The 27944-nt window shown below is 37.0% G+C and overlaps 1 protein-coding gene across 3 annotated transcripts; it reads left to right on the top strand.

Annotated features, from left to right (window-relative positions):
* Positions 1 to 6761: 6761 nt before the first annotated feature.
* On the top strand, positions 6762 to 26079 carry LOC121239556. 3 transcript variants are annotated; one of them, XM_041136822.1, is made up of 16 exons: positions 6762 to 6918; positions 7830 to 8138; positions 15806 to 16043; positions 16512 to 16789; positions 19070 to 19237; positions 19396 to 20157; positions 20268 to 20362; positions 20852 to 20914; positions 21285 to 21379; positions 21468 to 21536; positions 21743 to 22369; positions 22549 to 22617; positions 22833 to 22903; positions 23029 to 23086; positions 24458 to 24722; positions 24981 to 26079. In XM_041136822.1, the coding sequence occupies exons 2-16, from the start codon at positions 7864 to 7866 to the stop codon at positions 25673 to 25675; spliced, it is 3828 nt and encodes a 1275-aa protein (XP_040992756.1). In that variant the 5' UTR covers positions 6762 to 6918; positions 7830 to 7863; the 3' UTR covers positions 25676 to 26079. The 3 variants fall into 3 exon arrangements, with proteins under 3 accessions (XP_040992756.1, XP_040992755.1, XP_040992754.1); XM_041136821.1 differs by having other exon boundaries at positions 15806 to 16049; positions 21285 to 21373; XM_041136820.1 differs by having other exon boundaries at positions 15806 to 16049.
* The last annotated feature ends 1865 nt before the right edge of the window (positions 26080 to 27944 follow it).

The following is a 27944-nucleotide window of genomic DNA, read 5'->3' as shown; positions in this document are numbered from 1 at the left end:
TTTGATTTTCTAATGGGCCGTGCTATATACAGTCCTCTGTATTGCAGACCCAGTATATGAAAGGACTAAATTGTCGCCATTTTTAGTCTTGAATTGACTACATTACCCCTATTTCTTCTACATGTTGAATCAAAACATTTGAAACTGGAATATGGTTTTGGCCTCAGTGCGCCCTAGCTGATTTCCACTGTTTACCTCAAGGTTTTCCTCAAGGTTTCTACAACCTCCTTGGCCACCATTGCCGCAAAGCATAACTCCATTGTTCCATTGTTTTCCTCAAGGCTTTTTTTTTTTTTTTTTTAAACCCTTGCAGTTTTTGCTTCACGGTTTTCTTTTGGTCACAATAAACACTTTACATATGGAATTTCAGGAATAATGAACTTAATCGTGTCCTCCACTTCCTCCAAATAATCATTGTATTCTCTCAACGATGGAAGTTCATCTTCCCGTTTATTTAATCTACGAAATTGGAATATAGAGAATTATAGTCAGAGACGAAGAACACAAGGCAATGGAAAAATAAACCACCTTCAGAACCAAACTATTCCATACCTCAAGGAACCGAACATCATTACTCCGAAGAATCAAATTAGGAATAGAGAAAATAAGAAGAATAAGGAAGAGGATTGACCGAAATGAGCAATCGACAAAGCCTCTTTCCTAGTCCACTGTCGCCAATGACGCAAATCACATCTCCATTGTTCTACTGCACAGCTTCATTTCCTAGTCCACTGTCGCATTTCATCCTCGTCTTTCTTCTTCTCCCTTGGCTTCCCTTCATCTCCAAATTTATTTTGTTATTTTTGTGAAAATGATTAGTCCATCCATCAAAACTGGACTGCGATTTCGACTTCACTGGGCGACTGCGACGGTAATTTCATCTGGGTATGGGGGACGATTTTATCTCGACGCAAGGGGGACTGGTATTGACTTCACTGGGCGCAAGGGGGCGATGTCCTCATTCTTTCGATTTCATCAGGTTCGGACCTGATTTGTTCCCTATAATGAAACGAAGTGTTTCATTTAATAATGAAACACTGCATTTCATTAAGCTTGCAACGCAATCCCGATTCAGGGACTGCAATAAGAATAATTCTTTGCCAATTTCAAAATAGAATGTACATTATAATATTTTGGTGAGTTGGTATAATATTTTTAATCAGTGGCGCCTCAAAGCCATGGCAACTTAGCTCCTGCCAAAGGTCTCTTTTCTGCAATGGAAAAGTCTACTATGTCGCCCAAATCTTACCGCTCGGGTTTTTTTTTTTAACCGAATGATGAAGAAAGTGATTTTAAATGTATTGATGTATTTTTTTTAAATATTTAAATACATTAAAAAAAAATTGAATAGAAAAATGAAAAAAAAAATTAGTTTTACAACTAGCGGTAACACTGAGCAGTGCTACTCGGGCGGTAGAGTGACACTGCTCTTCTGCAATTGAACAAAATCCACATAAATTTATTATATGTTCTTTCATAAAAATATCCATAAAGTGCCGGTTTATTTTATATTTTGCTTCAAAAAATAAGGCCCTTGCAACTTAAAAATTAAAAAAGCCTTTGTTATATTAAATATGCCCATTATTCTCACTATTCCATCCACATAGCAAACAAGTATAATTAATGCTCGAGAGTATAATAAATGGGGAGAAACATGAAATATAAGGTGATATAATATAAAGAAAAAATCTTTTTGCAAGCAATTTCATATGTCAATGTTAAATGTAAGACATTCTTTTATTTATTTTTATAATAAAAAAGTTAAATGAGTGTTGATACGTAGTTTGGTGCGATAAACCACTTGTACCTAGCAAATCTCTAATATAAATAATATTTTCTAAGATTTTTAAAGTACGATGTGTAAAAAAGACAGTCTCGATCTTATAAAATTTTAAAATATGACATATATTCTAATATTTATGGCTTAAATATATTTTTATAATTAAACTAATACTCCAAATGAAGCATTGATATGTATATTTACCAAATGCATTAATTGCTTGTAAATGATATTGAAATTTCTCATAACAGTTGGAATATTATTAAAAATTCTTGTAACAATTCTTCAAGCCTAATGATCTAACAAATTCACCATCTACACACTCTGTCTATTAAGATAATTATCTTTTATTAGTTTATTTTGTCTATTTCAAAGTTGAAAAAGACATATATACACTTTTCCGTCAACTCTCGCAAGATATGCGCAGCACAAGAAGACTTCTAAGCCACAAATTGTTAAGAGAATAGTGGAGGTTTTACGAAAATCATCGCGTGTGGTCATCATGTGGCACCCATTTTGGGCAACTTTTATCGCCACAAGCGCTAGATCATCGGAATTGCCACGAGACAATCATGTTGCCTTCACGCATCGTCACAGATTTCAAAATCTATCGGAGTTGGTCCAAACTATAATCTATCATTTTTCGCATATATCTTACTGTTTTTCTTATTATTTCGTCTCTTGAACATTTGTCTGTAGAGATTGAGTCATCTCTTTCTATGAAGGGTGATGTTGAGTCAATGTTTAGGCAGAGTGCTGTCTCTTAGACGCATGTATGTAGAGAGTATCAACAATAGTGAAGATCAGACCAGTCACAAAAGGAAATAGTGTACTACTAGAGTTCTAAGTGCACTAATTGGTTTATGAGGTAATGGTTGATACAGAGATATTCTTGTATGAATCTAGTCATGGATATAAATTTCTTTTATGAATGAATAATGAAAGTTTTCCTTAAAAAAAAAAAATGTTATATCAACTATCTATCATATAATGATATACTTTACATTAAATATATTATAAATAAATTTTATTATTTAACGTAATGTATATCATTTTATTATAACGGCAGGAAACCATCAATCATCTCATCCTCAATTGCCCCTACACTAGGACCATCAACCATCTCATCCTCAATTGTACTAGTAGAGCTCCACCACTTCCCGCCCTGCATTTTACCTTTTCATAGTGGTAAGGACCCCTATTTAACATATACAACCCTCATGTATCTGTTTACTTTTTAATTAATAGTGCTTTATCTTGTCGAGAAAAAAAAAATAACTATAGAAAATCCTCATTATAGGTTGCGTTTAGATGTTGAGATGAGTTGAGATAAGTTGAGTTTTTTATAAATAGTAGTGAGTTGAGATTGTTGAATGAGTTTGATGGAGTCCAATTAAGATGAGTTTAAAATGTATTTAGATGTTAAGATGAATTTATATATATTTATGAGAAGTTGTAAAAGAAATAGGTCCCACCATTATTCGGCTACTGTTCACCTGACAGTAAAAACATAAATTTTTTCTCTTCCGACGTCAAACACAACACTTGAGAGAGAGAGAGTCAATGGGTCAATGGGTCCCAAAAATTAAAGAGAAATAGAGAGTATCAGGCAAATAAAGAGAAAAAAGAGAGAGAAATAGAGAGAGAGTGTCAGTGGATCCCACAAATTAAAGAGAAAGAGAGAGGGTGTTAGTGGGTCCCATTACTTTTTGAGAGAAAAGAAAAGTGAAGAGAGATTTCGGTTACTTCTTGGATAGAAATGAATGTGGGTTCCACGAAGTCTGAAATGAAAGTAGCTTAAAATGAAGATTTTGTGTGTTTGGATATTAGAGGTAGTCTAAAAATGAACTCATCTGAGATGAGTTGATCATCCAAACGAAGCCTAAACTTTTTTGCTTTAGCCCTTGTGACGCCCCGACTCTCACGTACAAAAATAAGGGAATCGTGACGTCAGGATGATGACAACACGGGTCACGCATCCCAACGAAATGTGCTCAAGTGTGTGCAACATGCAAGAGTGCATAATAAAAATCGCAGCGGATAATATAAATAAGTCATCTAAGTACCAGAAATTTAAATACAAATATTCAAAACAAATTACCTTTAAAGAGTTATACAGTTATCCCAAATATATTACAAAGGCAACACATAAATTGATAAAAAATGAAACTCGATAAACAGGAGCAATCTCAGATCACTCCACCAACGGAGTCAAGCTAAGGCTCTTCATCCTCATCTACATCAAAATCTGTGATACCATAAAATGGTACCACAGGTAAGTATAAACCAAACAACTCTCGGGATAAAAATATATTAATGCAACTAACATGCATTCATACTACAAAATCCACTTAGCCATAAAATACCATTTTTCCCCAAAAATGATTATTTCCAACACACGCCAAAATCCCATTATGGCCCAAAAACATAGTCTGTCATTTTTCAAGAAAATGATTCATACAAACAAACCAATTATCGGACACTGTAGGCGGGAATCGCAGGCGGGACTCTACCACCGTCCCTGCTTACCACCATCCCTAGCGCGTGCACCGTAAGCGGGAATCATAGGCGGGGCACAACCACCATCCTTGCTTACCACCATCCCTATCGCGTGCACTGTAGGTGGTAATCACAGGCGGGACTCTACCACCATCCCTGCTTACCACCATCCCTACAGTTCCTTTCCACACAATGAATACTTATCACACAAAATGAATACATATCACACACCATGAATACTTATCAGAGCACTGTAGGCGGGAATCACAGGAGGGACTCTACCACCGTCCCTGCTTACCACCATCCCTACCGCGTGCACCGTAGGCGGGAATCACAGGCGGGACTCTACCACCATCCCTACTTACCACCATCCTTACAGTCTCTTTTCCTTTTTCTCAAACCAGTCAATCTAGTCGTTTCAAATACACTCAAATTATTTCACATGAAAATTTAATTTTCAGATAAACACATGAACATGTATGCAATAATGTGAAAACCCAGTTTTCATTTACAAACATGAACATGCGTGCAAATATGTCATATACATGAAACAACACCACAACAACCAACAATTCATAATACCAACAAAATACACAACTCCGTCCACAATCCATCCGACTCCCGAACTCCTCGGACTCAGTCCGGCATGTCCAACCAGATCACAATAATATGTGTTAGTGCAAAAATACATTTAAATCATGAAAGTTCTTTGGAAAAATACTTACAGCGCTATAATATGATTTTCGAAGGATCACGGAGGTGCAAGAAGTGGTGACTCAGCAACGTAACAGTGTAAAATACACTGTGGCCGTGGGTTTCAAATACCCACTTTTGAATGGGGACAAACTAAGACCCGAAATTGATAGGGTAGGGCCTAAAGAGGTCGGTGAAGCTAATGGTGGTGGTGGTTTGCCGTGGGTGGCGACGCAAATAGTGGTTTTAAAGCCAAAAATGTCGAAATCGAAGATGGGCTTGGTTGTGCTTCACTGGTGATGGTTCGGAGCCGGGGTTGGGTCCATTGGGTTGCCAAGAGGTCGGGGATGAAGTGGTGAAGAGATGGTGGCCGGAGGTGGCGCGACGGCGGCGTGCGAAGGAAGAGAAAACCGTGGTTGGGTGTTGCGTGTGGAGGCTATCGGCGGCGAGATAGGGGCTGGGATTTGGGAGGTGAGGTCGTCGACCGATGGGGAGGTGAACGGAAGGGGCGGTGTCGGTCACAGGCGGCTCACGACGGCGGGCTGGGTGGAGGAGAAATCGGACGGGAGAGAGGGAGGAGGTGCGTCGCGCGGGAGAAAGAAGAGCAGAGGAAGAAAAAGAAAAGGGGAAGAAAGAAAAGAAAGGGAAAAGAAAAAGAGAAAAAGAAAAGTGGAAAAAAGAAATGAGGTCCAATCCTCACCTCTTGGGTCACAAAAATGATCCAAGGAAAACGATTTTAAAACCGCAAGTCAATTAAAATAAATTAAACGTAATGATACAATGAAAATAAAATAATTAAATCTCACAATCAATTAATTTAAAAGAAGAACAATTTAAATATACAATAATAAATAAATATTAAGAAAACATAACAATTTAATTTTCACAATTTAAAGATCATAAAATAACCCATTTAAAATATCCGATAGCCCTCAATTTGCATTGAATTGTTCCTGTTTTTAATATATGTTTCTTCTATATTTTTATTTTGTTTTTAAATGATTTTTACTTCAATTTTTAGTGTTTCTATTTCTAGAACTCCTTATATATATATATGTATATTTATTTTATATTTTCTTAGACACGTGAAACATCATGTGCATATGACTAAATGAAAATCACATAAAGATATTTTTCTAAACATGAAATTCAAGAATCAAAAATACTTTTTATATAAATACAATGTCAAGGAAATAAAGTGGCTGATGAGTTGGCAAAGCTGGGTGCGTTGGGGGAGGAGTGGCTTATTTTTGAGTTCGTTGATTTGCCTTGTGTGGTGAGAGGGCTATATAGGTTGGATTTAATGGGTACGGCTTATGTAAGACACATGATATAATTTGATGTGCTGGGTTTTGCTGGGTAATTATTTGTGGGGAATCCTAATTTGTTTGGGTTTTAAATATTGTTTTAGATGTATTGGTTTCATTTGTTATGGTTATTCTTCTGCTAGAAGTGAGAGTCTTATGAATAAATACGGGGATGGGTCACTTGTGGACATGTGACCCAAACTCTTTTTTTTTTTTTTTTAAAAAGAAAAAAAAAAGGTGTTAGTTCAAGAACTAACTTTGATTTTTTTTTTTTTAAATTTATAAACCTAAAAATATAAAAATATAAAGGTTATAACTTTTTCATTCTTCGGTCCATATTAAAGTTCTCACAATCATCAATAATAATATTTTTCGTTTATTTTTTTTATTTTCCTTTAAAATAAATTTGAGAAATGTTAATAAAATTATTTTTATTTAACGAAAACATGAAGTTTTGGAAAAAGAAAAAAGCATTTTTATTTATAATCCTGAAAAACAAATTGTCAAATGAGATGGATATGATTTTCCAAACACAAAATACAAATTTATAAAGTGGGATTCGTCCCTCCCGCTTCATTACTTTAGTTTTGTGTCTAAAATTGGGAAGTTTGATCTGAACACGACCTCGTTGAATCTCAGGTAATGCTCCCACACTTCGCTCTCATTTTGAAGTTTTTCATCTAATCTCATTTCGAACCCTGTTGATCTTGTCCATTAATTTTCCCATAAATAATGTTTGTATTTAAATATTTGTAGTTGAGAGCGCTCAATTTTATTTAGTTTCATCTGTTTAGTTTCCCGGAAAGCCGAGGAAAAGAAAAGTCCAGATTGTATGCTCTAAAAATTTCGAAAAAAAAGCGCGAAAATGCTTTTCTAATCTGTCGTAAATTTTAGTGATATTAAAAGTTCAATTTTTAAAAATTTTATAATGGCCTTTTGTCTCTCTCTCTCCTTTTTTTTTTTTTTTTTTTTTTTTCCCGGTTCCTTGGCAATAGAGTTAGAGCTAGTTATGGTTATTAGGTTGTCAGATATTCATGTTCGTTCGAGTATTAATTGGGTTTTATCTCATCTTGTATAATGCACTGAGGTTTAATCTCTGATGAAACAAGGTTCATGCTTGAGGAAAGGACAAGATGGGCAGCCGGGCGGAGTTGTCTTGGATTCTCTGTTATTTTTGTTCCTGAATATGAAAAACTCAACGAACTCAACCAAGCCTAGAGATTGTAATTGTTTAATGCTCAATTGATTTTGCTTTTTTTTATTTCCCAAGATCTGAGCATTTTTTCCATTTTGACTTTCTCATCAATCATTCCTAGTGCTAGATTTTTTTATTGGTATTCCCAGTGTTAGATTGAAACAAAGAGTACTCTTTCCTAGCATTCTGAAGTACTCCTTGTCGTTATTGTTGGCCACTACACTAGACCTGCATTTGTAGCAACACTAATTAGGAGAGTCAATTGAAATCCTTATTACCCATATGTCATCGTTTAGTGCATGAAGTAAGAGATTTAAGTTGATTTTGGACTATAGTCTGCGAGCTATTTGTACAGGTTTGGAAGTCGTAGCAAGGGCATTAAATGCATAATGTTTAATCCTGGGAATATTGTAATCCGGGGGAGTGCAACACCATCACCTGATGTACCACCCCTGCCTCAATGTTTGCCATTGGACCCGGTTGTATTAGGCAATCAGAAATATACACGCACAGGAGAGCTAAGAAGGGTTCTTGGCATTCCTCTTGGGAATACATCAGAGGACCATTCCTTTGGAGTTGCCCACCCTAAACCTCCACCTCCGGTGGCTACAGAGGAGCTAAAGCACTTCAAAGAAAGTGTCCAAGATGCGTCTAGAAAGGCCAGGTATATTCTACTCATTTTATTACTAAATCCTATCACAAATCCTATCACATATTTTTCTTTTAATGACATGACATGCCATTTTTTAGAAAAGAAACAAATCCTCGTGATTGAAGTAGAATGAGAATGTATCATGATTGAGACCGGTGGAAACCTTGCAATTAATGGGATGATGGGACTTATCTATCTGGTAATGGGAGAGAGCAATTTTGACGAGTTATGATGTGTGGCATATACCATTCGTCATGGTGTAAATGAAATGTATCACCTACTTTGATATTACAAATAGGACACCATTACATGGCACTTGAAATATGTCCTTTGAAGACATATGTAGATGCATAATCCACACACACACACACAAAAGACCTTCATCAATAATTGCTGTGTGTTGTGGGATTCTGTATGTTTCAATATAGATTGGGGATCTAAAAACTTGGTTATATGTAATATGATTTTCAATGAAGCACCCGCAAGACCTTTATGCTGTAGGTGGTTAATCAATCATGTGACAAGAAAGATACATATGCACACAAAAATAATTAATGGTTTAATGATATTGAAAAGTTGGTAAGAGGACGGAACATAAAGTGAGTGCAAACATGGTATTGGTAAGTTGCTGATTTGAGTAAAACATTGGGACTTAAAGAATCCCACATATGAAAAATTTTAAATGGAAAAATCATAATGGTTTGAAGATAGGGTATAACATATTTTAAAGATTGACACATAACACAGTAACAGCTGTTATACCCTATCTTCAAATCATTAGGATTTTTCCATTTAAAATTTTTCATACATGACATATAAAAGTATCAAATTATATGGAGATTAACATGAAGATCAAAATATCTTGACCATCAAAAAGTGCAAAAGGCGTAGCCCCAATACACAAGTAGCATACATGAGGAACACTTGATTAGAAATAGGAAAAGAGATGAGAAAATAATGGAAATGCAGCCCATACAATCTATAGAAGCTACTCAAAGGAATTAAGCCCTCGTTTGTTTTCACAACTCTTCTCAACTCATCTTATTTCATCTCATCTAATCATTACAACTTTTTCAAATTCCTACACAAAATAAAATAAATAAATCAACTTTTTCAAATTCCAAAACAAAAATAATATAAAAATATATATTTTAATAATATTTTATTCAACTTTCATCTCATTTCATCTGCGAAAACAAAAGAGCCTAAGTATTAAATAAGAAAGTTTAAAGCTCCTGTAGTGTTTGCTTGCGATCCTTACAATGTCTATCATTTATTTCCCTTCAAATATACCACACTAGAATATTAGGGACCACTTTCCACACTGTTGCACTTGTGGGATGCCATACAACCCTCTACAATTGGCAAAGCGATTTTTCCCATCCTTCCAGGCATAATCCAAACCAAACCAATTCATTGAATACATTATTCCAAATTGTACCGGCAATCTCACAATGGGGTAAAAGGTGGGCTACAAACTCCCTAATCTCTTAGCACATTTGGCACCAATCTTTCACAATGATATGATATTTCCTTCGGTGGTCCATAGTGAGGATTTTCCCTAAGGAGGTTGTCCGGGCAAAAAGGTCGCTTAGAGACACCTTAGTCTTCAAATATTCCTCCAAGGGAAATGGTTATTGTCTTGAGGCATAAGAAGTACGAGTCTTATAGAAAGATTGGACAATGAGCTTTCCTTTCTTGGTATGGGCCAAGTATTTTATTTGCACCTTCAAGACGTAATCTAGTAGAGTATAAGAGGTTGAAGAACTTTTTGAAGGCATTAACCTCCTCGTCATGCACTGTTGGGGGAATAACACACACCCACAAACAACGATAGCGAGAAAGACAGTGAAACGATAAATGCAGAAACACAAGAATCAATCACACAATTACACGATACAAGATTTACGTGGTTTGACAACTTGCCTACGTCCACGGAGCTGTAGGCAATTTACAACACATAGTGAGTTACAAGAGCTTCCCTCTACTCATAATCTCAACTCTATCTCTCTCTAGGGCCTCTCTCTCTTGTGCTCACAAAATCGCCGTTCTCTTTGTTTTCTGTTCAATTTAATACCAAGCCATGTTTTCCTGCTTTTAAACATTACATACATATAGCATGGTGCTAGAAACCCTAAGGCGGCAACTTTCTGGGTTATTCGCTGGAGCGTAGTGTTGAGCGTGGCTCGAGCGAGCTCTCTGTCCAACGTTCACTCGAGCCAACCATCTAGCGCACCTCGAGTGAACTCTTGGGTTGAGCTTCACTTGAGCCCAATGTCGAGCACTACTTGAGCGAACTTTTTGCCTGAGTTTCGCTCGAGCGCCATATTGAGTGAGAGTTAAGCGAACTCTCGACTTAACGTCCTCTCAGCTCACAACAAGGCTCCATATAACCCAACAATCTCCTACTTGGAGCCTGGTTCATCCACATGCTAGCCACAATCTTCAGCACAAGCCCTATCACTTCTGAAGCTCACAACACCCCGTCTTCAAGCCATAAGACCAACTGAAGTTATGCACGACTTCAGTTCGTCACATATAATTCCCTCAATCAACAAATCTACTTGGCGACTCACAACTCCCATTGCACTGGGAATATCTGGTCTCACACTAACCCTGGCACACATCAGAGAACCTGTTGTTGAGGTCCCCTTCTCTGACTTGGGTAATTGATCCCACCACTTGCTACCAACTTGTTATGTCTTCGGTCAATGTGCCCATCTCTTGTGTAGTTTCTACTTCCTCCTTGGAAGTCCAGTCAGCTTTTTCTTAGCTAACTCTCACTTGCTCGATCTCCCTTCTCGCGAGATTTTACCGTTGTTCCCTGGTTTACCACCTTTAGTCAGTAGGATATAATTCAAGGTAGGTGAATACCACTGTGGAGGTCTATTTGTCCTGGTAACTCTATGAGCAACAAATGTAGGTGTAGACGATCCTGGATCAGCAGATGCTCTATCCCTGTTTCTCACACCTCTGCTCTGCATTGCGGTCTTAGGAGATTTCCCCAGGCTTGTAGATACATGAGGAATTGCAAAACTGACTCCCTTTTGCTTCCCCATCTGATTCGCGTGACCAAACCTATTTTGCCGCAACTCTGTATTTTCTTGCACATCATTGGGCCCTGATGTCAAATACTAAGTGTTAGTTCTCTTACTACGCCCCAAGATCAACACGCTCTTTGTGACCTTCCATGCTTCTCCTGAAAACACTATTGAATGACCGCTATTGTCAAGTTGTCCCACAAAGATTAGGTTTTGCTTCAGGTCTGGAATGTGTCTAACTTGCTGCAAAGGCCACACGTTCCTGTTTGGGAGTATAATGCGGACATCTCCCACTCCCAGTGCATCCATTGCTTCTCCAGCAATCGTGTACATCTTACCATCAACATAGTTCTGCATGATCTCTCGATTTGAAGTGGTATGGAATGAAGCCCCTGAATCCAACACCCAATCATCAACTAGGTTGTGCACTGCAAGAAATAGAGCATCCTATATTTCTTCGGCCACAACATTCACAACGTCATCCTCAGTTTTCTTCTGATTTCGGCAGCCTCTTTTAATGTGGCCTGACTTGCCAGAATTCCAGCAAGTGATCTGCTTCCTAGATCTCGACTTGCTTCTGCCCTTGTTCATGGAACTTGACCTGTCATGTCCCCTGCCTCGATTGTCAACATTTAGGGTAGAACCCAAACTCGGGAATTCGCCAAAATCTCTCATGCACACCTCCTCAACAAGGATCAAATCTCAGATATCATCATATTTTAATTTCATTTTACCAACATAATTACTCAATCATTCTCATGGCATCCCAACTATTTGGCAATGATGCCAATAAAATCAGTGCTTTAATCTCATCATCAAACTCAATTTCAACAGATGACAAATGATTTGTGATAGTGTTAAATTCATTTAGATGTTGGGCCATAGACGTACCTTTTGCCATTTTCTGATTAAACAATTTCTTCATTAGATGCACCTTGTTATTCGCCAATGGCTCTTCATACATACCTGACAAAGCAGTCATGAGATTTGCAGTAGTTCTCTCCTTGATAACGTTGTGCGCCACTGATCTTGACAGAGTGAGCCATATAACCACCAAGACCTGTCGATCTAACAGGTTCCAATCAGTATCATCCATGCCATCCGGCTTCTGTCCCAACATAGGAAGGTTGGAGCATCTGGCCTCTCTCTCTCTCTCTCTCATGCTCACAAAATCTCTGTTCTCTCTATTTTTTGTTTAATCTAATACTCAAGCCACGTTTTTCTGCTTTTAAACATTACATATATATAGCAGGACACGAGAAACCCTAAGGCAACAACTTTCTAGGTTATTCGCTCGAGCGAACTCTCTTTCCAACATTTGCTCGAGCGGCCTATCGAGTGAGCCTCGAGCAAACTCTCTATTTGACATTCGCTCGAATCAACCATCGAGTGCACCTCAAGCGAACTCTTGGGTTGAGTTTCGCTCGAGCCCAATGTCGAACGCTACTCCAATGAACTTTCTGCCTGTGCTTCGCTCAAGCGCCATGTCGAGCGAGAGTTGGGCAAACTCTCAGCTTGACGTCTTCTCAGCTCACAACCAGCTACACATAACCCAACATGCACCATTATGGAAAAAAGGAACATTCCACTGAGAGCACTCTTATTGGATTAGCTAAAAGTCAAATCCATCGAGTATTTAGCTATTAGAGAGCAAAATATGCTCATAATGGATTAGCTAAATTCCAAATGGAATTTAGCTACAGTGACTTTCAAAAGTTTTTCCAAATTTGAAAGTTACTGTACATACATCAAATACATATTTTATTAATTATTTCTCTCTCCCTTTCTTTCTATCACATATTTTATTACAATTGGTATATTAATTTGAGTTAGTGATATATTAATTTAATAAGAATATGATTATTAATTAATATATAATAGGTATAATAGTAAAATATGATAAAATAAAATAAATTAATAATTAAAAAAATTAAATGTTTTTGAAATTATTAGTTATTCATTACTTTATAATGAATAAATGTATAATTTAATGTGGAGATTTGATGTGAATAACCAAAATCAAATTCATCTTATATTATTTTATTGTTATATAATGAAAAAATAGCTATTCCAATGTGGATATTTATGTGAATGGAATAGCCAAAAGTCAAATTTCTTTTACATTCATAAAAAATGTCCTTTAATTTTAGCTAATCTAATGAGAGTGCTCTAAGGGGTGCGGTCGGAGAACTTTAGCAAACCAGCCACTAAAGCCTCCAATGCACGTGCAATAGTACACATCTCTGAGAAAGCTACCTTGAGGGCCCTACTATGACACCATAAATTATGCTAGAATTAATTCTAGAGTTGTCACCCACCTTCAGTCTAGTATGACTAGAAACTCATCCTTTCTTGAGATTTTGCATAACCCGACCCCATATGGCTTATGTACTTTGTTAGCACACCAAGATTTAGAATCCATCATGGCTTTCTACTAGGCTTCCCTCTCATTTTGGTTCATCCATAGCCAATTCCTAGAAGGGCACGGTTGAATAAAAGCAAGTTTTGAACTCCCAAATCACAACCGAAACCAAAGAGGACATCTTGGCCCAGTTTACTGAGAGAAATTTGAACTATTTACCTGGCCCACTCCGTAAAAACTCCTGCTGCAGCTTCTCTATTCGATTATCCATGCTAATGGGGAGGGAAAACATAGACACGAAATACATAGGCAAATTAGAGAGAATATTCTTGATCTAGGGGATCCTACCACCTTTGGGCAAATATGTCTTCTTCCAATCAGCCAATCAACTCTCAATCTTCTTTATCGCACCATCCCAAATAGATTTTTCCTTCAAAGAGGCATCCAAGAGGAGGCCAAGATTATCATACTAGCAAGATTATCCACATTAGGGACATTACCTACCAGAGCCAGCTTTGACTTAATCTGCATTTGTTTTGATGTAAAATGAGGAAAATGACTTACAACCTTGGAGAGGGGCAATTCATTCATTATTTTCCTATTGAGGCACTATTCCTTTTCCATTGACCTCCTGTTTCTACCCTTTCCAAACAAGGCAAGAGATGAAAATGTTTTCCCCAAAAATAACTTTCACCGAAACAAACACAACCTTAGCTAAATTGACTTTCAACCCAATGGCAACTTCAAACCATGGAACAGGGCCCTCAAAGAGCGGAGATGAGCCAAGTTCGCCTCACAAAATATCAGGATATCATCAGTGAACAACAAATGTGAAATGCTAAGCACATTGAGATAACTTGCTCTCATTAAAAAATCAGAGATAAAACTGACTGTAGTTGATAACGTTTTGCTAAGAGGTTCCATAAAATTAACGAAAATTAACGTGTAGAGTAGGGTCTCTTTGCCACGAGAGTTGCTAAAAAAGCTAGTGGGAGTGCCATTCACCAATAAAAGGCGCACTGGAGAAATATAATGTGCTATTCAATATCTGTATCTCCTAATGTGAAATGCTAAGCACATTGAGATAACTTGCTCTCATTAAAAAATCAGAGATAAAACTGACTGTAGTTGATAACGTTTTGCTAAGAGGTTCCATAAAATTAACGAAAATTAACGTGTAGAGTAGGGTCTCTTTGCCACGAGAGTTGCTAAAAAAGCTAGTGGGAGTGCCATTCACCAATAAAAGGCGCACTGGAGAAATATAATGCGCTATTCAATATCTGTATCTCCTAAGCAAACAATGAAGAAACTCCCCATTCACATGATCATAGGTCTTCTCAACTTCTAATTTGCAAGGCACCTGTGCTTCTCCTAAGCTGAGTGTCCGGTTTTGGACATTTTGTAGAACCAAACCAGTATTCACCAGTTCTGGAAATTTAAGAACCAATATTGGGCCGATTAACCACCGAAACCAGAACTTCTGGTTTTTCCAGTTTCAGTCCGGCCTGGTCTGGTTTTTCCAGTTTTATGGATAAATAAAATCATACTCCAACAAAACTTAAGCAAATGATTGACTCATATCCCTCATTTTATAATTTTTGGCTAAAAAATTATAAAATTAAAAAATATATTTTAATATCAAAATTCAAATGTTATATTAAAAATATAAGATTAATTTATGTTATATCATAAATCAAATGTTATATTAAAACTTTAAGATTAATTTTAAGTTATATCAAATGTTATATTAATTTTATGTTATAAGATTAATAGACATGAATAATAAGATTAAAATTTCATATTATATTAATTAGCAATTTAACATATAATATATATAATATAATATACAAAATTATATAAAAAATTAAAATTAAAATTAAAAATATATATATACTAGTCCGGTTCGGTTCAAACTGGTTTTGAAAATATGAAAATGGGTATTGGACCAGTTTAGAATGGGTTACGGGCTGGACCGGTTAGGAACCGAACCGAGCACACCTGGTACTATCTAGATATTCACCGGTTCGGTCCCAGTTCTACCAGTTTTTTTAATACCCTCGGTACCATCTAGATATTCATTAGTGATTATTTGGTGTACATTTTATATTTGTATGTTCCTTTTAGGAATAAAAGAGAACCTTATTTTCCTGTAGGTCTTGTTTTTGTGTGCTAGACAGTAGTTATATGTAAAGTTGTGTATCGGTATTATAATGCTACGAAAGAGTTATATAGTATACATTGTATTGTGTTGATGAGGCTGCAATGGTGTCTGCCAGGGATAGAACAAAATTATTACGCGAATCAATTCTCAAAATAGACAAATATAGGGATGCCTTAATATCCAAGAAGCGACAGCGTAGTGATCTTTCATCAAGTGAGAGGTCCAGTGGAATACACTTAGCAAAGATGCGAAACCAGACATACAGAAACGCTATTGACACTGTGACTCAAACAGTGGAGGATAAATCAAAGATTATTGGGATGAATAAGCGTGTTCGTACGTCAGTGGCAGATGTGCGGGTTGGTATTTGGATACTAATACTCAAGTTTCATCTTTCTCTCTAATATTCAGCCTTCAATTTTCTTCTGAAAATTATTTTAGCGGGAGTGACATAATATATGGATTATTTTTAAGTCTGTTTTTCTTACTCTACTGTCCATTCGTTTTGATCTACTTTAGAGTCATTGAGTAATGACGATAGTATTCTCTCTCAAGTCTTCTTTCAATTTGAGGGGTATGTTTTTTGCATTTTTAAATGATAAATTCTATTTTGTGCACATAAACACAACTGGAGATTTGTGCAAGGTGAAATTTTAAGTTCTTTGATCATCGTTGAGATTTTCCCAGCCCCCTGCTGCAAGTAATATAAGAGTCAGGAGCATTTATTGTTTCTAGCCTTTGTGCTTTCTGAAGGGATCACTACAAGTTGCTTTTGCTCTTTAGTTTATTAAGATTCTTTTCTGTTTTGTTCATACTACCAGTTGGATAGTAGGCCTTCTGCAACCTCTAGGCAGCAGATGGTCACAGAAAAGGATGGAGATCTGCTCCAGGCAGTTAGCGGGGGTTCTGTACGGATTGAAGAAAAGACTCGACGACTGCTTGCTGGTGGTGAAGGCTTGGATCAAAAAATAAAGAAGAAACGTTCTGTTGGAGCTGTAGGAAATAGAGTGGTGACTGGTGAGCGGGATACAAAACGAACTGCACATCCAAAGCTGAATGCTGATTCTAAGTTACGATCTTGTGACACTCATGGTTTCAGGTATTTTGTTCTATAAGGAACAATTCTTTATTCTGATATAGCTGGCAAGTGGCTAAAGTCTTTCTTGGGCTAAAATTGGTCTCTGTTTTTAGATTTATTGGTTGTGCTGTGGTTTCTTTTTCACTTTCTTCAGCTGCTTTTTGGAATTGAGTTATTTCTTTTTCTCCAAGTTTTGTTTGTATAATCTTTTTTTCATTTTATTATTATTCTTTGATTGTTTTTGTTCCATTTTATTCGATATGCTTTGCTAATTTATGAGAAAAAATGTCTACGTTTATTTGCTGCTGACAGAACCTTTGGAAAAAGCCTTTTTTTTTTTCTTTTCTTTTTGTTATGAGACCAATACACTTTGTCCTTAGTTCATGAATGATTGTTTAGAAATGTAAAATTATTGACATATTCTCGTAGAATTTTGGTAAGTACACATTCTTGTCAAATTAATGCGACAAATTTTAAATGGCATAAATATTGGCCAACTAACTTCTTGATAAATGGCACGCCCACTAACTTCTTCAACAACTCCCATGATCTACAATAGGGTGATCCATTATCTCCTATCTAGTTTGTTATGTTGATGGAGGCATTCGGTAGGATGATCTTGGCCTCGGTGATGGGGGTTTCATTACCAGGTTTTTCCGTAGGGAGTGATAATGTTGAAGGACTTCTTATCTTGCATCTTCTATTTGCAGATGACACCATGATCTTTAGTGTGGTGAACCCTGAATACATGCATTTCAAGTGGATAAGGTGGGTGACTGGATGGCTTGGTGGTAATTCTTGGATGTAACATGGCCTCATTGCTTATGTTGTGTATAGGCATCATTGAAAGTTCGGCAACATAGAATGAGAAAAACAGATCCTTCTTTCAATCTTGTGCGGTTCTAATAAATTCTATCTCCCATTGAATGGTGTCATTTGAAGTTTGTAAATATCTACCAATGAGGTTTTGAAAAAGCTTGTATTCCAAGTCTATGTTGCAAAGTTTAGCTTGTTCTTTCTAAGTATAGAGTTTATATGTTTTTTTTTTTTTTTTTTGTTATCCCACAAGTTTGTCATAAAAAAATATGTTTCTTTTTTTCTTTGCCACTTTGGTTTTTGGATTTTCACCAAGGTGGTTGGCATGGTTTTCCTCACCATAAGTGAGACCTATTAATAAAACTCTTATCTGTTGGTTATATATATATATATATATATATATACACACACACACACATGCCAACAAAGCACCCTTAACCCGTGCAGCAATATTGAGCAAGACTAGGAAGACCCCTTGAGAGGTTGTTATCCACACAATACATTGTGCTAGAACTTGACCTGGGAGCAATTTTTTTTTTTCTTTTTTTTTTTTTTTTTTTTTATTGGGACCGGGTGTCTTGGAACAACGTCCCGACTAATCCCGGGAGTGCATAGGCCCGATCTGGGAGCAAATTTCCACCTTGAATCTGATCAATTTAGAGATTTCCAACTTCTGCGAATGTTTTTGCATAGACAGATCCCATAATCCCCATCAATATCCCTAAAGTTGTGGATTGAGACGTCTTGGATTTGAGTCTGCACTAGTTCTCCTGGATTACTTAATACTAACGAATGGGTTCATGCATCCCAGGTTTACTCTCCATGGGTGGGTCTGGAAGGCCCTGTCTAGGTGAGATTCCTGGTCATAAAAAAACCTCATAGCTCCAAATCTCCCAGCATAGTTCAAAGGCTTTCTCTCTCATTAACATATGGTTAAAAGGGATTAATTTTAAAATCCCTAGACCTCCCCTGATATGGGGGCACATGCCTTGGACAAAGTTACTAGGTGGAATTTTTGCTCCTCCTCCATCCACGCATAAGAAATCCCTCTGTATTCTTTCCATCTGGTTGGCATGCCAGATGGGAGGGGAATGAAGGACAAGCTATCCAAAAATTTTGTTATGTGGATATTCTTGGATAATATTATTTTTGCTCCTTCATCCCTCCCCATCTGGATATGCTTCATGTGGTGCATTTGAGGGAGCAGAATGATTGGGGCTTTGAGGATTGTGAGAATATTGTGGAGAAGCTTAAGGACTTCTTTTGTTGCCTTTTTATTTTGTTTGTTCTCAGTGTCTCACTGGTAAATGGTAAAAGTTTTGCTACTGCAATCTGCTCGGTAGTCACAATTGTTCTTGTGTTGTTGAGGCGATGTTGTGCTGTTAGTCAAAATCATTCCATATAATTCTCCAGTATTGAAATAAATAATGAGTGAAAGATATAGAAAGAATGAACGTCTGTACTTGGTCTTTTCATCTGTTACAGATTGAAATCTTCCCCTGGAGTTAGTGGAATTAACAAATTGGATGGTTCATTTGAAGCTGCTAGTTCAGATGCGTGCACGGTAGTCAGGAATGAGCTGGAGCATGCCCCTCTTCCAAGGGACCGTGCAGTTATATTGGAACAGAGACTTTTAGCAAAAGGAAACAAAAAGTTTGTATTTTCTTTTCTAGTGGAGTTGCAGAATCAGAATTACATAATTAGTGAAGGCTATCATGATCTGGATCTGATTGCATTGACATATTTAATATTCATGCTTTCATCCTGGTGGTTATGGTGATGTTGATTTGTTTGTGGCTTTATTTTGTTAGGTCAAATATTCAGAAGGATATTCCAGCTAGCAGTCCTAATACTATGGTAAAAGGAAAGGTTTCGAGGGCACCACGAACTGGTTCTGTCATGAGGCTAGATTCATCTCCTAATGTTTACCATTCATCTGGAGCCTTCCCAGCTTGGAAACAGACTGCAGGTTTAAATAAAGGTCCAGTTGTAGGTGTGACCAATAACCAAAGGCGTACAATGTCCACAGGTTCATCGATGCATCCTATGGCCCAGTGGGCTGGTCAGAGACCGCATAAAAATTCACGCACAAGGAGATCAACTTTAGTTCCAACTGTCTCAAATGAAGCTGCAGCTCAGATTTCATCTCAAGGCCTTGCTAGTACTAATTTTTGTGCAAAAACTTCGTCTCTTGGGACCAAGGGATCACTACTGGCCAGCAGTGTTGATAATGATACCCTAAAAGTTAAGAAGGAACCAGAAAATGTTTCATCTCCATTTGGACTTTCTGAAAGTGAAGAATCTGTTGGTATTGAAAACAAATTGGAAGAGAAAGGGTTTGATAATGGCAACACTGGCTTGGTTGGAATCCATAAAGCTGGTGCCTTTGTATTGCCCACAAAAAAGAATAAAATGCCAAATAATGATATTGGAGATGTGCAGAGACATGGAAGGAGTGGAAGGGGTTCATCCTTAACGAGGCCAGGAATTCCTCCAGCTGTGGAGAAATTGGAGACTCTAACAATGACAAAGCCACGGCAAAGCTTGAGGCCTAGTTCTGAAAAGAATAGAAGGTTCATTCAACTTTTCACTTTTGTGCAATAAGGATTTGGGAATATGAATTGTCTATATAATTTGTGAGGAATCTCATTATTGAATCAATCACTGCGTTCTTGGATCTCAGTAAATCAGGTCGTCCACCTTCGAAAAAGTTGAAAGACCGCAAGGCTTTAATTCGTGTTGGGCCAATAGTAAACAGTAATTCTTTGAATTTTACAGGTAACTTTGAATTAAACCATGAATCTTCATCTTGCTCGTGTGCAGAAGTTGTGATTTCTGTTTTTCATAGGATCTAAATCTATTCAAAATGTTTTCTAATATTTGAAAGTTTTTTTGGACATTACAACTATCAAAGTTTGGTTGCAACATCAGAATTATATTAACCTGTCTGGCTGGATTTGACATATTTTCGCATCTTGTTATTGCAGTTATTGCATTTCAATGTAATGCATTTTAGACGAGTTTTCATGCTTTTAGTCTAGCTAACCTAGAAAACCTCTATTTTTTTTTTTTGGTTCTTCTTCTTATCATTTCTATGCATTCATAGGTTTTTGGCTTATCTTTTGATTGTTCCATTTTCAATAGTATATGCACAAGTGCTGAGTAATTTAGTTTTGTGTGAGATATTGTAGGCTAATTGTATATCTCCTTGATTTAAATTTACCACAGTTATACATGGTTTTAATTGTTGGTAGTATAATTTTCCAGGTGAATCTAATGATGATCGTGAAGAACTATTTGTGGCTGCAAATGCTGCTCGTAATGCTAGTAGTATGGCTCTTGACTTTATTCATTTATGTATCCTAATTCTAGCTCTTCTCCGGTGTTAAGAATATAAATATTAAAATCTAACTTTTTCCATCAACTTAAGCTTTTGGTACAAGTGGTGATTTCACATGTATCAGAGCAGAGGTCCTGAGTTCGAACTAGGACTTTATACTTCACTCCATTAATTAAATATTCCATGTGTTGGACCCACTGAATAAGGAGTCTGATCCACACGTGAGGACAATATATAGATATTAAAATTTAACTCTTCCCATCGGTTTAAGCTTTTGGGACCAGTGGTGATATCACTTTCGAAAAGCAGTATTTTTTGTATTGTTTGTACTTATCACATATGCTAGCTTTTTTTATGCAGGTCTTGCTTGTTCCGGTCCATTTTGGAATAAAATGGAAGCTATTTTTGCTTCTGTCAGTTCTGAGGATTTGTCCTACTTGAAGCAACAGGCAATTGTCGTGATACAGATGAATTTGAGACTTTATTTAAGTATCTTTGGGACTGAGGCTTACAATTTTCTTTCTTCTGGTTATATTGTATCAGCTAAGTTTTGCAGAGGAGCTTGACGAGAATATGCCTCAGGTGTTTGGCATTGCATATAATAATGTCTCGGTACGCAATTAGTAGTATATTTCCTCAACTTATCGTTTTTATTAAAAAAAAAAGGATTTTTGCTAAAATAGTAAGGCTTTCATTTGATACCATACACCTCCGATGACTGATATATATTTTATGTCAGTTTCAACGTAACTAAAACAAATAACTGAAGCCAAAATCTTTGAATATTGATGGATTGCCAATTTCTTCCAATCTCGCAGGGTGTTGATGAGCTTAAAGAAGTCAGTGAATTTTCTGGTGTAAGACAAAGAAGCCAATTCCATCAAGAATCAGCTGAGACAGATTCTTTAAATGGAAGATTTGACACTAGAAAGTCGGACAAGTTTACTCCATTGTACCAAAGAGTTCTTTCTGCTTTGATAGAAGAAGATGAAATTGAAGAATTTTACCACCACAGTGAAGGAAAAACTTTGTCTCTGCAGTATGCTAGTGATGATTCTCATTGTGGTTCATGTTACCAGATTGATATTGAACCCAAAGACTGGGACAAAATGGAATCTGAGGTTGAGTCGAAAGTGGATTCTCAGACTCAGAGTAATTACTTAGACAGACTCTCTTGTGACAGTAGTGTCAAATCTAACTCACTAAGAAACCCAACCATGTCCAGTTCTTTACATAGCAATGAACGGTGGCAGGGAGATGATGAATTCTCACATTTTGATCTAGGACCCACCAGTGAAATTTCTTTAGATAATCTTGGTCAGCTGCATCCTGGGGAATTAAGTGCTGGCAACCTGTCTCCCTCTACTTGCCATTACCAGCTGTTAAGCCTGGATGATAGACTTCTCTTGGAACTGCAGAGTATTGGCTTGTATCCAGAAACATTGGTAGGGTTTCTTGATATCTTATATTAATTCATTTTAGAGGCTTCGTGGAGGAATTGTGTTTGATACATTTGAAAAGTTTTCTTGATGAATTTATTGGCACTAATTCCTGATGTTACATATGTTTATGTTCCTTATTTTTATTTCTTTCTCTGTGGGTGCTTCTTTCTTGTTGATTGCAGCCTAATCTGGCTGAGGGAGAAGTGATTAATCAGGACATCATGGAACTTAATGAAGTACTGTACCAACAGGTTGGCCTGCTCAATATATATATAAATTTCTTCAGCGTATATTATTAAACATATTTAAGCATATGTTAGAGTGTTTTTGGTAAGAATGTGTCTTCAAGATTCTTTGTTTTCTTTATTTTACAGTTTCTGTCTTGATTAACTCGAGTTTTCCCCCAATTTCTATTTACTCCTGGCCTCCTCATTTGTATTTAATAATGCTTTTGACTAAATGGTAGATTGGGATGAAGAAGAAAAACTTGGGAAAAGTAAATGATGCTGTTCAAAAGGGGAGAGGTGTCGAGAGACGGTAAGACTCGAATTGATGTTATATATTTTGTAAAACCATTTTTAATCATCCCCCCCCCCCCCCCCCCCCCCCCCCCCCCCCCCCCTCCTAAATTCTTTTTCATTAAAGTAAAGCCTCATTCACAGGATAATGGAGGAAGTTGCACTGGACCAACTGATTGAGTTAGCTTACAAAAAAAGAATGGTAATTGGTTCTGTCCCTTTATTATTCTATCATCGTTTATATTGATAAAATTTTAAGTCCATCAAATATGAGTTAATTTTTTGTTGGTTCTTAAGATATAGACATCTAGAATTGCTTTCTAATCGGGAGATTAATGTTGCATTTGATGCTTTTTCTGTGTTTGTATGTTGGAACAAATGGTCAGGTTGTAATAGCATTTACTGTGAGAAGAAGTCTTGTTGTGGTCTTGTTGTAACTCTATCTCTCTCTGTGGCCTGAAGGGGTGTAGCAGTAGCATTGTGATGATAACGGTATGTAGTGGGGGTAGTCTGGGGTTTTTTTTGGCCACTTCATGGGCATAGTGATCTATTATGGTGCCTGGAGCCATAAAGCATATTTTGATTTTGATATTTGTGGACCTTTTGTATTATTTTCCACTCTGGGTCCAAATTGGGTGTTCAGAAAATATAAAAGTTGGACTGTGTTCAATATTTAGGTTCATGTGAATTCAACATGGGCGTGTAGAGCTAGATGATGGGGTTACTTGAGTGGTGCTACTGCTGTAATTGTAATTAATATGGCACTAATAATTAAATTTTTGAAATGTTTTCAAACATTACTTTTGGAGTTGTGTAATAGTGTCAGTGACATGCATCTGTTTTTGTATCTAATATATGTGACGTTGTTGGATTGTCTTAATTTTAGTAGCATGTCTTTATATATGGTTGATGATTGGAATTTCAATTTTTAAATGGTCTTATGCAACTTCTTGTATTTTAATTTTGAGCATCCTACAGTATAAATCTTTTGTAGTCAATCTAGCTTGGTTGGCAATGTAGTCCATCATGCTAAGTCCTAATTGATTATTGTATGTTGGAGGTGGATTAGGGGAAATTTTTGTCATTGGTTATCATTAAACATTAACATAATTAATGTTGCTTGTCTGTAATTGTAAGGTTAACATATTATGCCTTTTGGCCTTAACTTTTCTTCTAAGTTAGGACCGAAATTATGGCTTGTTTATTCAGTCAGTGAGTTTGGCATCAGTGTCGTTATATAATCTCATGCTAGTAAGTTATCACAAGAAGGGAAAATATTTTACCCCCTTCCCCCTTGGTGCACGGTTAGCGGTGTGTCGTGTGAACTGGCATCCCCTACTGGAGACACATGATGTAGGCCCCACAGCATTTATTGCTGCCTTAGTAAATGATGTACGACCAACTTCATGTGTTTCTCTCTTTCTCACTCTATGCCTTGAACTCTAGGGGATCTGAAACCTAGTTTCAGGATTATGGTATTATACTAGGTGGTTATCTGATCAGATAAGTATGTGATCCAGTGGTGTTTCATGGATCATGAACCATTCATTTCTGTACAATTGATCTATTACAGGCTAGCCGGAGGTGTTGTGTTTCAAAAAATGTGGTCCAGAAGGTTTCAAAACAAGTTGCATTAGCTTTTGTCAAGCGCACTCTTGCTAGATGTAAAAAATTTGAAGATACTGGCAATAGTTGCTTTAGTGAGCCTGCACTCAAGGAAGTCATCTTCTCTGTACCTCCATGCAATAATGACACACAATCAGTCGACTGTGTTGGTTCAGGAACTGCCAGTAATACATGCAATGAAGCTCCCCACCAAGCTGAAGCTATGGGATCGGGTATGTCAAGTTAAATTTACACATGATCTTTTGGAGTTCCATTAATGCTTTCTGCATAATTTATTTTAGGTAAGAATACATCCTAATAGCTACACTGCAATATATACATGAATGTGGCTTGCTCTGACCTTTTCTTTTATTTTGAGCAACTTTTCCTTTTTGAGAAAAACCTGTTTCAACTGTAGCGTTTGCAATTTTTGTTTGTTTGTTTGTTTGTCATTTGACAATGAGCTGTTGGATCTCTGTGTGCTGCGACAGGAGCTGTTACCAGCGCTTTTGAGAGATATGATTCCCTTAGTGATAATATTGACTGGGGTTCTTCAGATGCCCCCAAAAGTGTCATTCACACTTTTGAACAAGCTTCTTCGAAGCATAGCTCTGTGCTCATTAGGGGAAAGAAGAGGGAAATGCGGATTGATGATGTTGTTGGGAGCGCTTCCTCACGGGTGACATCAGCTATTGACAGCCCTGTTCTTGGTGGATCAAAGGGAAAGAGAAGTGAGAGAGACAGGGATTGGAAAGGAGATCATTTAAGTAACTCTGTCTCTGGAGCAGGTCGTTCCTCATTGGACAACTTCCACAGTGAACGCAAAACAAAAGCAAAGCCCAGGCAAAAGAACAATCATCTGTCATTAATGGAAGTGATAGATCCTGCTTGTCCGCCAGTTCATGGATCTAGTCAACCAGCGGCTATGGTCGGCAACAAACTGAGCAAAGAAGTAGGGTCACTCTTGCCCAGTAATATTCCTCAGGAATCACGGAAAGAGGCGGAGGAATCCCTTCCCCTAAACTTGCAACCTAATGAGCTTGACTCAATGGATGTACTGGGTGTAGATGGACATCAAGATTTCAGTTCTTGGTTAGACTTTGACGAAGATGCCTTGCAAGACCATGATTCCATAGGTCTTGAAATACCCATGGATGATCTCTCAGATTTGAAAATGCTTATCTGACAACAATTATTCGATCAATCCATTTCTGTTTGGTCGTTAGATTATGATTCTAGAACCAAATTTGAGGGGGAAGGTCAAGACTGGTCGGGCTCAAGGAAGCTGATAAAAAATTGTAATTACAGATTGAACTATAACTGTTCCTTCCCAGTACCAAAAGTTTATTACATTTAATTTCTCTCCAAGGCAGGTACATATCTCCACTTCCCCTGGTTTCTCGTTCATATAAATGGTCTTTACTATCAGCTTTTGTCAATAGGGTCAATACCTCATTCGTCAAAGAAACAGTTGAGTTGTTAATTTGCAGAAACATGGCTGAAGATAAACCACTGTAAATTGCAACCAACTGAAACAATGGTATTTTTTGTTGTGTTTATTGTTAGAGAAGACAGAAATTTGAGTGGCAATATGTCAGTGTAAATGTCCATTGATGCTCTATGGATACAATCGTAAAGTGCGTAATCACTTTAAAAAAGAGTGAGGTCTACTATCATAAAATTAATTTTTTCATGTGGATCTTATGTTTTATTCACTTTTTTCAAAGCAATTGCGTGGCGGCCGTACAATTCATGGTTGTAAATATATTCTCTATTACTAAAGAGTTACTAAATTGGTCATTGGATTTTTACCTTCCTTAGAATTTTAACAATGTCCAAAGTGATTTATCATGTTTTTCTAGGTTTTGGAAACATGTTTCCTGTGATGATTGAACAACTGACATAATTAGTATGCTGAAAATGTGATATATGTAGGACAAACAAAGGGACGATACTGTTTACCACTGATGGATTATGATATACAAATCAGAATTATTTGGTCCCCCATATATCTCAACTTGCAGTGGGCCACAGTTCACAATCAAAACTTTACCACAAACACATTGGCATTGTCCCTCAATCATGCCAACAAGTTGTAATTCCTGATCATCATCTCTCAAGGACATCTTTTACATCTATTACAATGAGATGTAATAGAGCTGTTGCATTTGCACAACAACTGAATTTTTGCTTCCAAACAAAAAGGCAAGAGATTTAAAAAAAAAAAAAGAAAAAAAAACCCTACCCTTCCCTTTTTACTTGCTCATATGACATTGTCTTGCATCATTGCGACAGAATTGACACATTTTGAGTTCCAATAAAAAGATATATTATTGCATTTGCTTGAACATGCATGAAGCATCAAGCACGGAAACATTTATACGGCCTTGAAAAATTGGGTGGAAAAAAAAAAAAAAGGCTTGGAAAAGATGGTTTCGATGTGTTTTATTTTATGGATTTCCTTAATAGTGAATGGATAGGTAATTCATCATGTTCTTGACAAACATTACAAGGATTTAGGGCAGAACTTTACTAGTTTATATATAAATCGTCGTCTTCTTAAGAATGAAAGGATGTGCAAAGAATTAGTACGAATCCAAAAACCAGAGCATGAAGAAAAGGAAAATATCAAGGTAAAAGCACTGAAAGGAGGAGTATTGTGATTTTTATGGGTATTGCTATGTATAGAGTACAAAATAGCTTAGTTGCTTCTTGGGACACAATGAAGTCAACTTAGAGCCTTAAGCCTATTAGATATTCAGTTTTGATATGGAAATTTAGTTTGGTGCACATGTAAGGAATCTAGAGCCAACCCAATCCATGTTTTGGAAAATTATAATCGTTTAGGATTAGTAAAACTAACGGGCAATATTTTATGCAATCGATGAACATGACATGAATGATAGAGATAGGGTTGTGCATAATAAGGTTTGGGTGTGAGAACATCGCTCATCAAAGGTACAAAGACCCCGAGTGGTAGCATCTTATTTCTCAAGATCGCATATGGAGGCCAGAAGGTGGTTTTGGGCAAGGAAGGTGAGCTAAGATTTAGGCGATCAATAGTAAGAGAACGCAATATTCGGGATAGCAAAAGCAAAGGGTTGAGCAATAACCAAGGCCGAGTAGCATGCGATAGCGAGCAATACATCATAGCGAGCAACTCAAAAGCAAGAAATACGTGATAGTGAGCAAAGCTTAGCCATATGCGATAATGAGGAAGTCCGAGAGATTTAGTAGAATTTGACCAAGTGCTCGGGAGCATTCAAAGTGTTCACTTCGTACCTTTATTTCACTAAACACCTAGACAATGGATGCTCACTGTTCAACCTTTCAACCACCCAACCTGCGTCAAGAAAGGTTAGTCCTGTGAAAGCAAGCCCCTCCATATATATAGCTCCACGCCGATCAATCTCAACACACTCTGTTTTTTGAAACCCAGAATCTCTCATTCTCTT

The sequence above is a fragment of the Juglans microcarpa x Juglans regia genome, chromosome 7D (assembly GCF_004785595.1).
Source record: "Juglans microcarpa x Juglans regia isolate MS1-56 chromosome 7D, Jm3101_v1.0, whole genome shotgun sequence".
In the NCBI taxonomy this organism is placed as follows: domain Eukaryota; kingdom Viridiplantae; phylum Streptophyta; class Magnoliopsida; order Fagales; family Juglandaceae; genus Juglans; species Juglans microcarpa x Juglans regia.
Note: the sequence above shows the minus strand (reverse complement) of the source record. Positions and strands in the feature narration are given on the sequence as shown.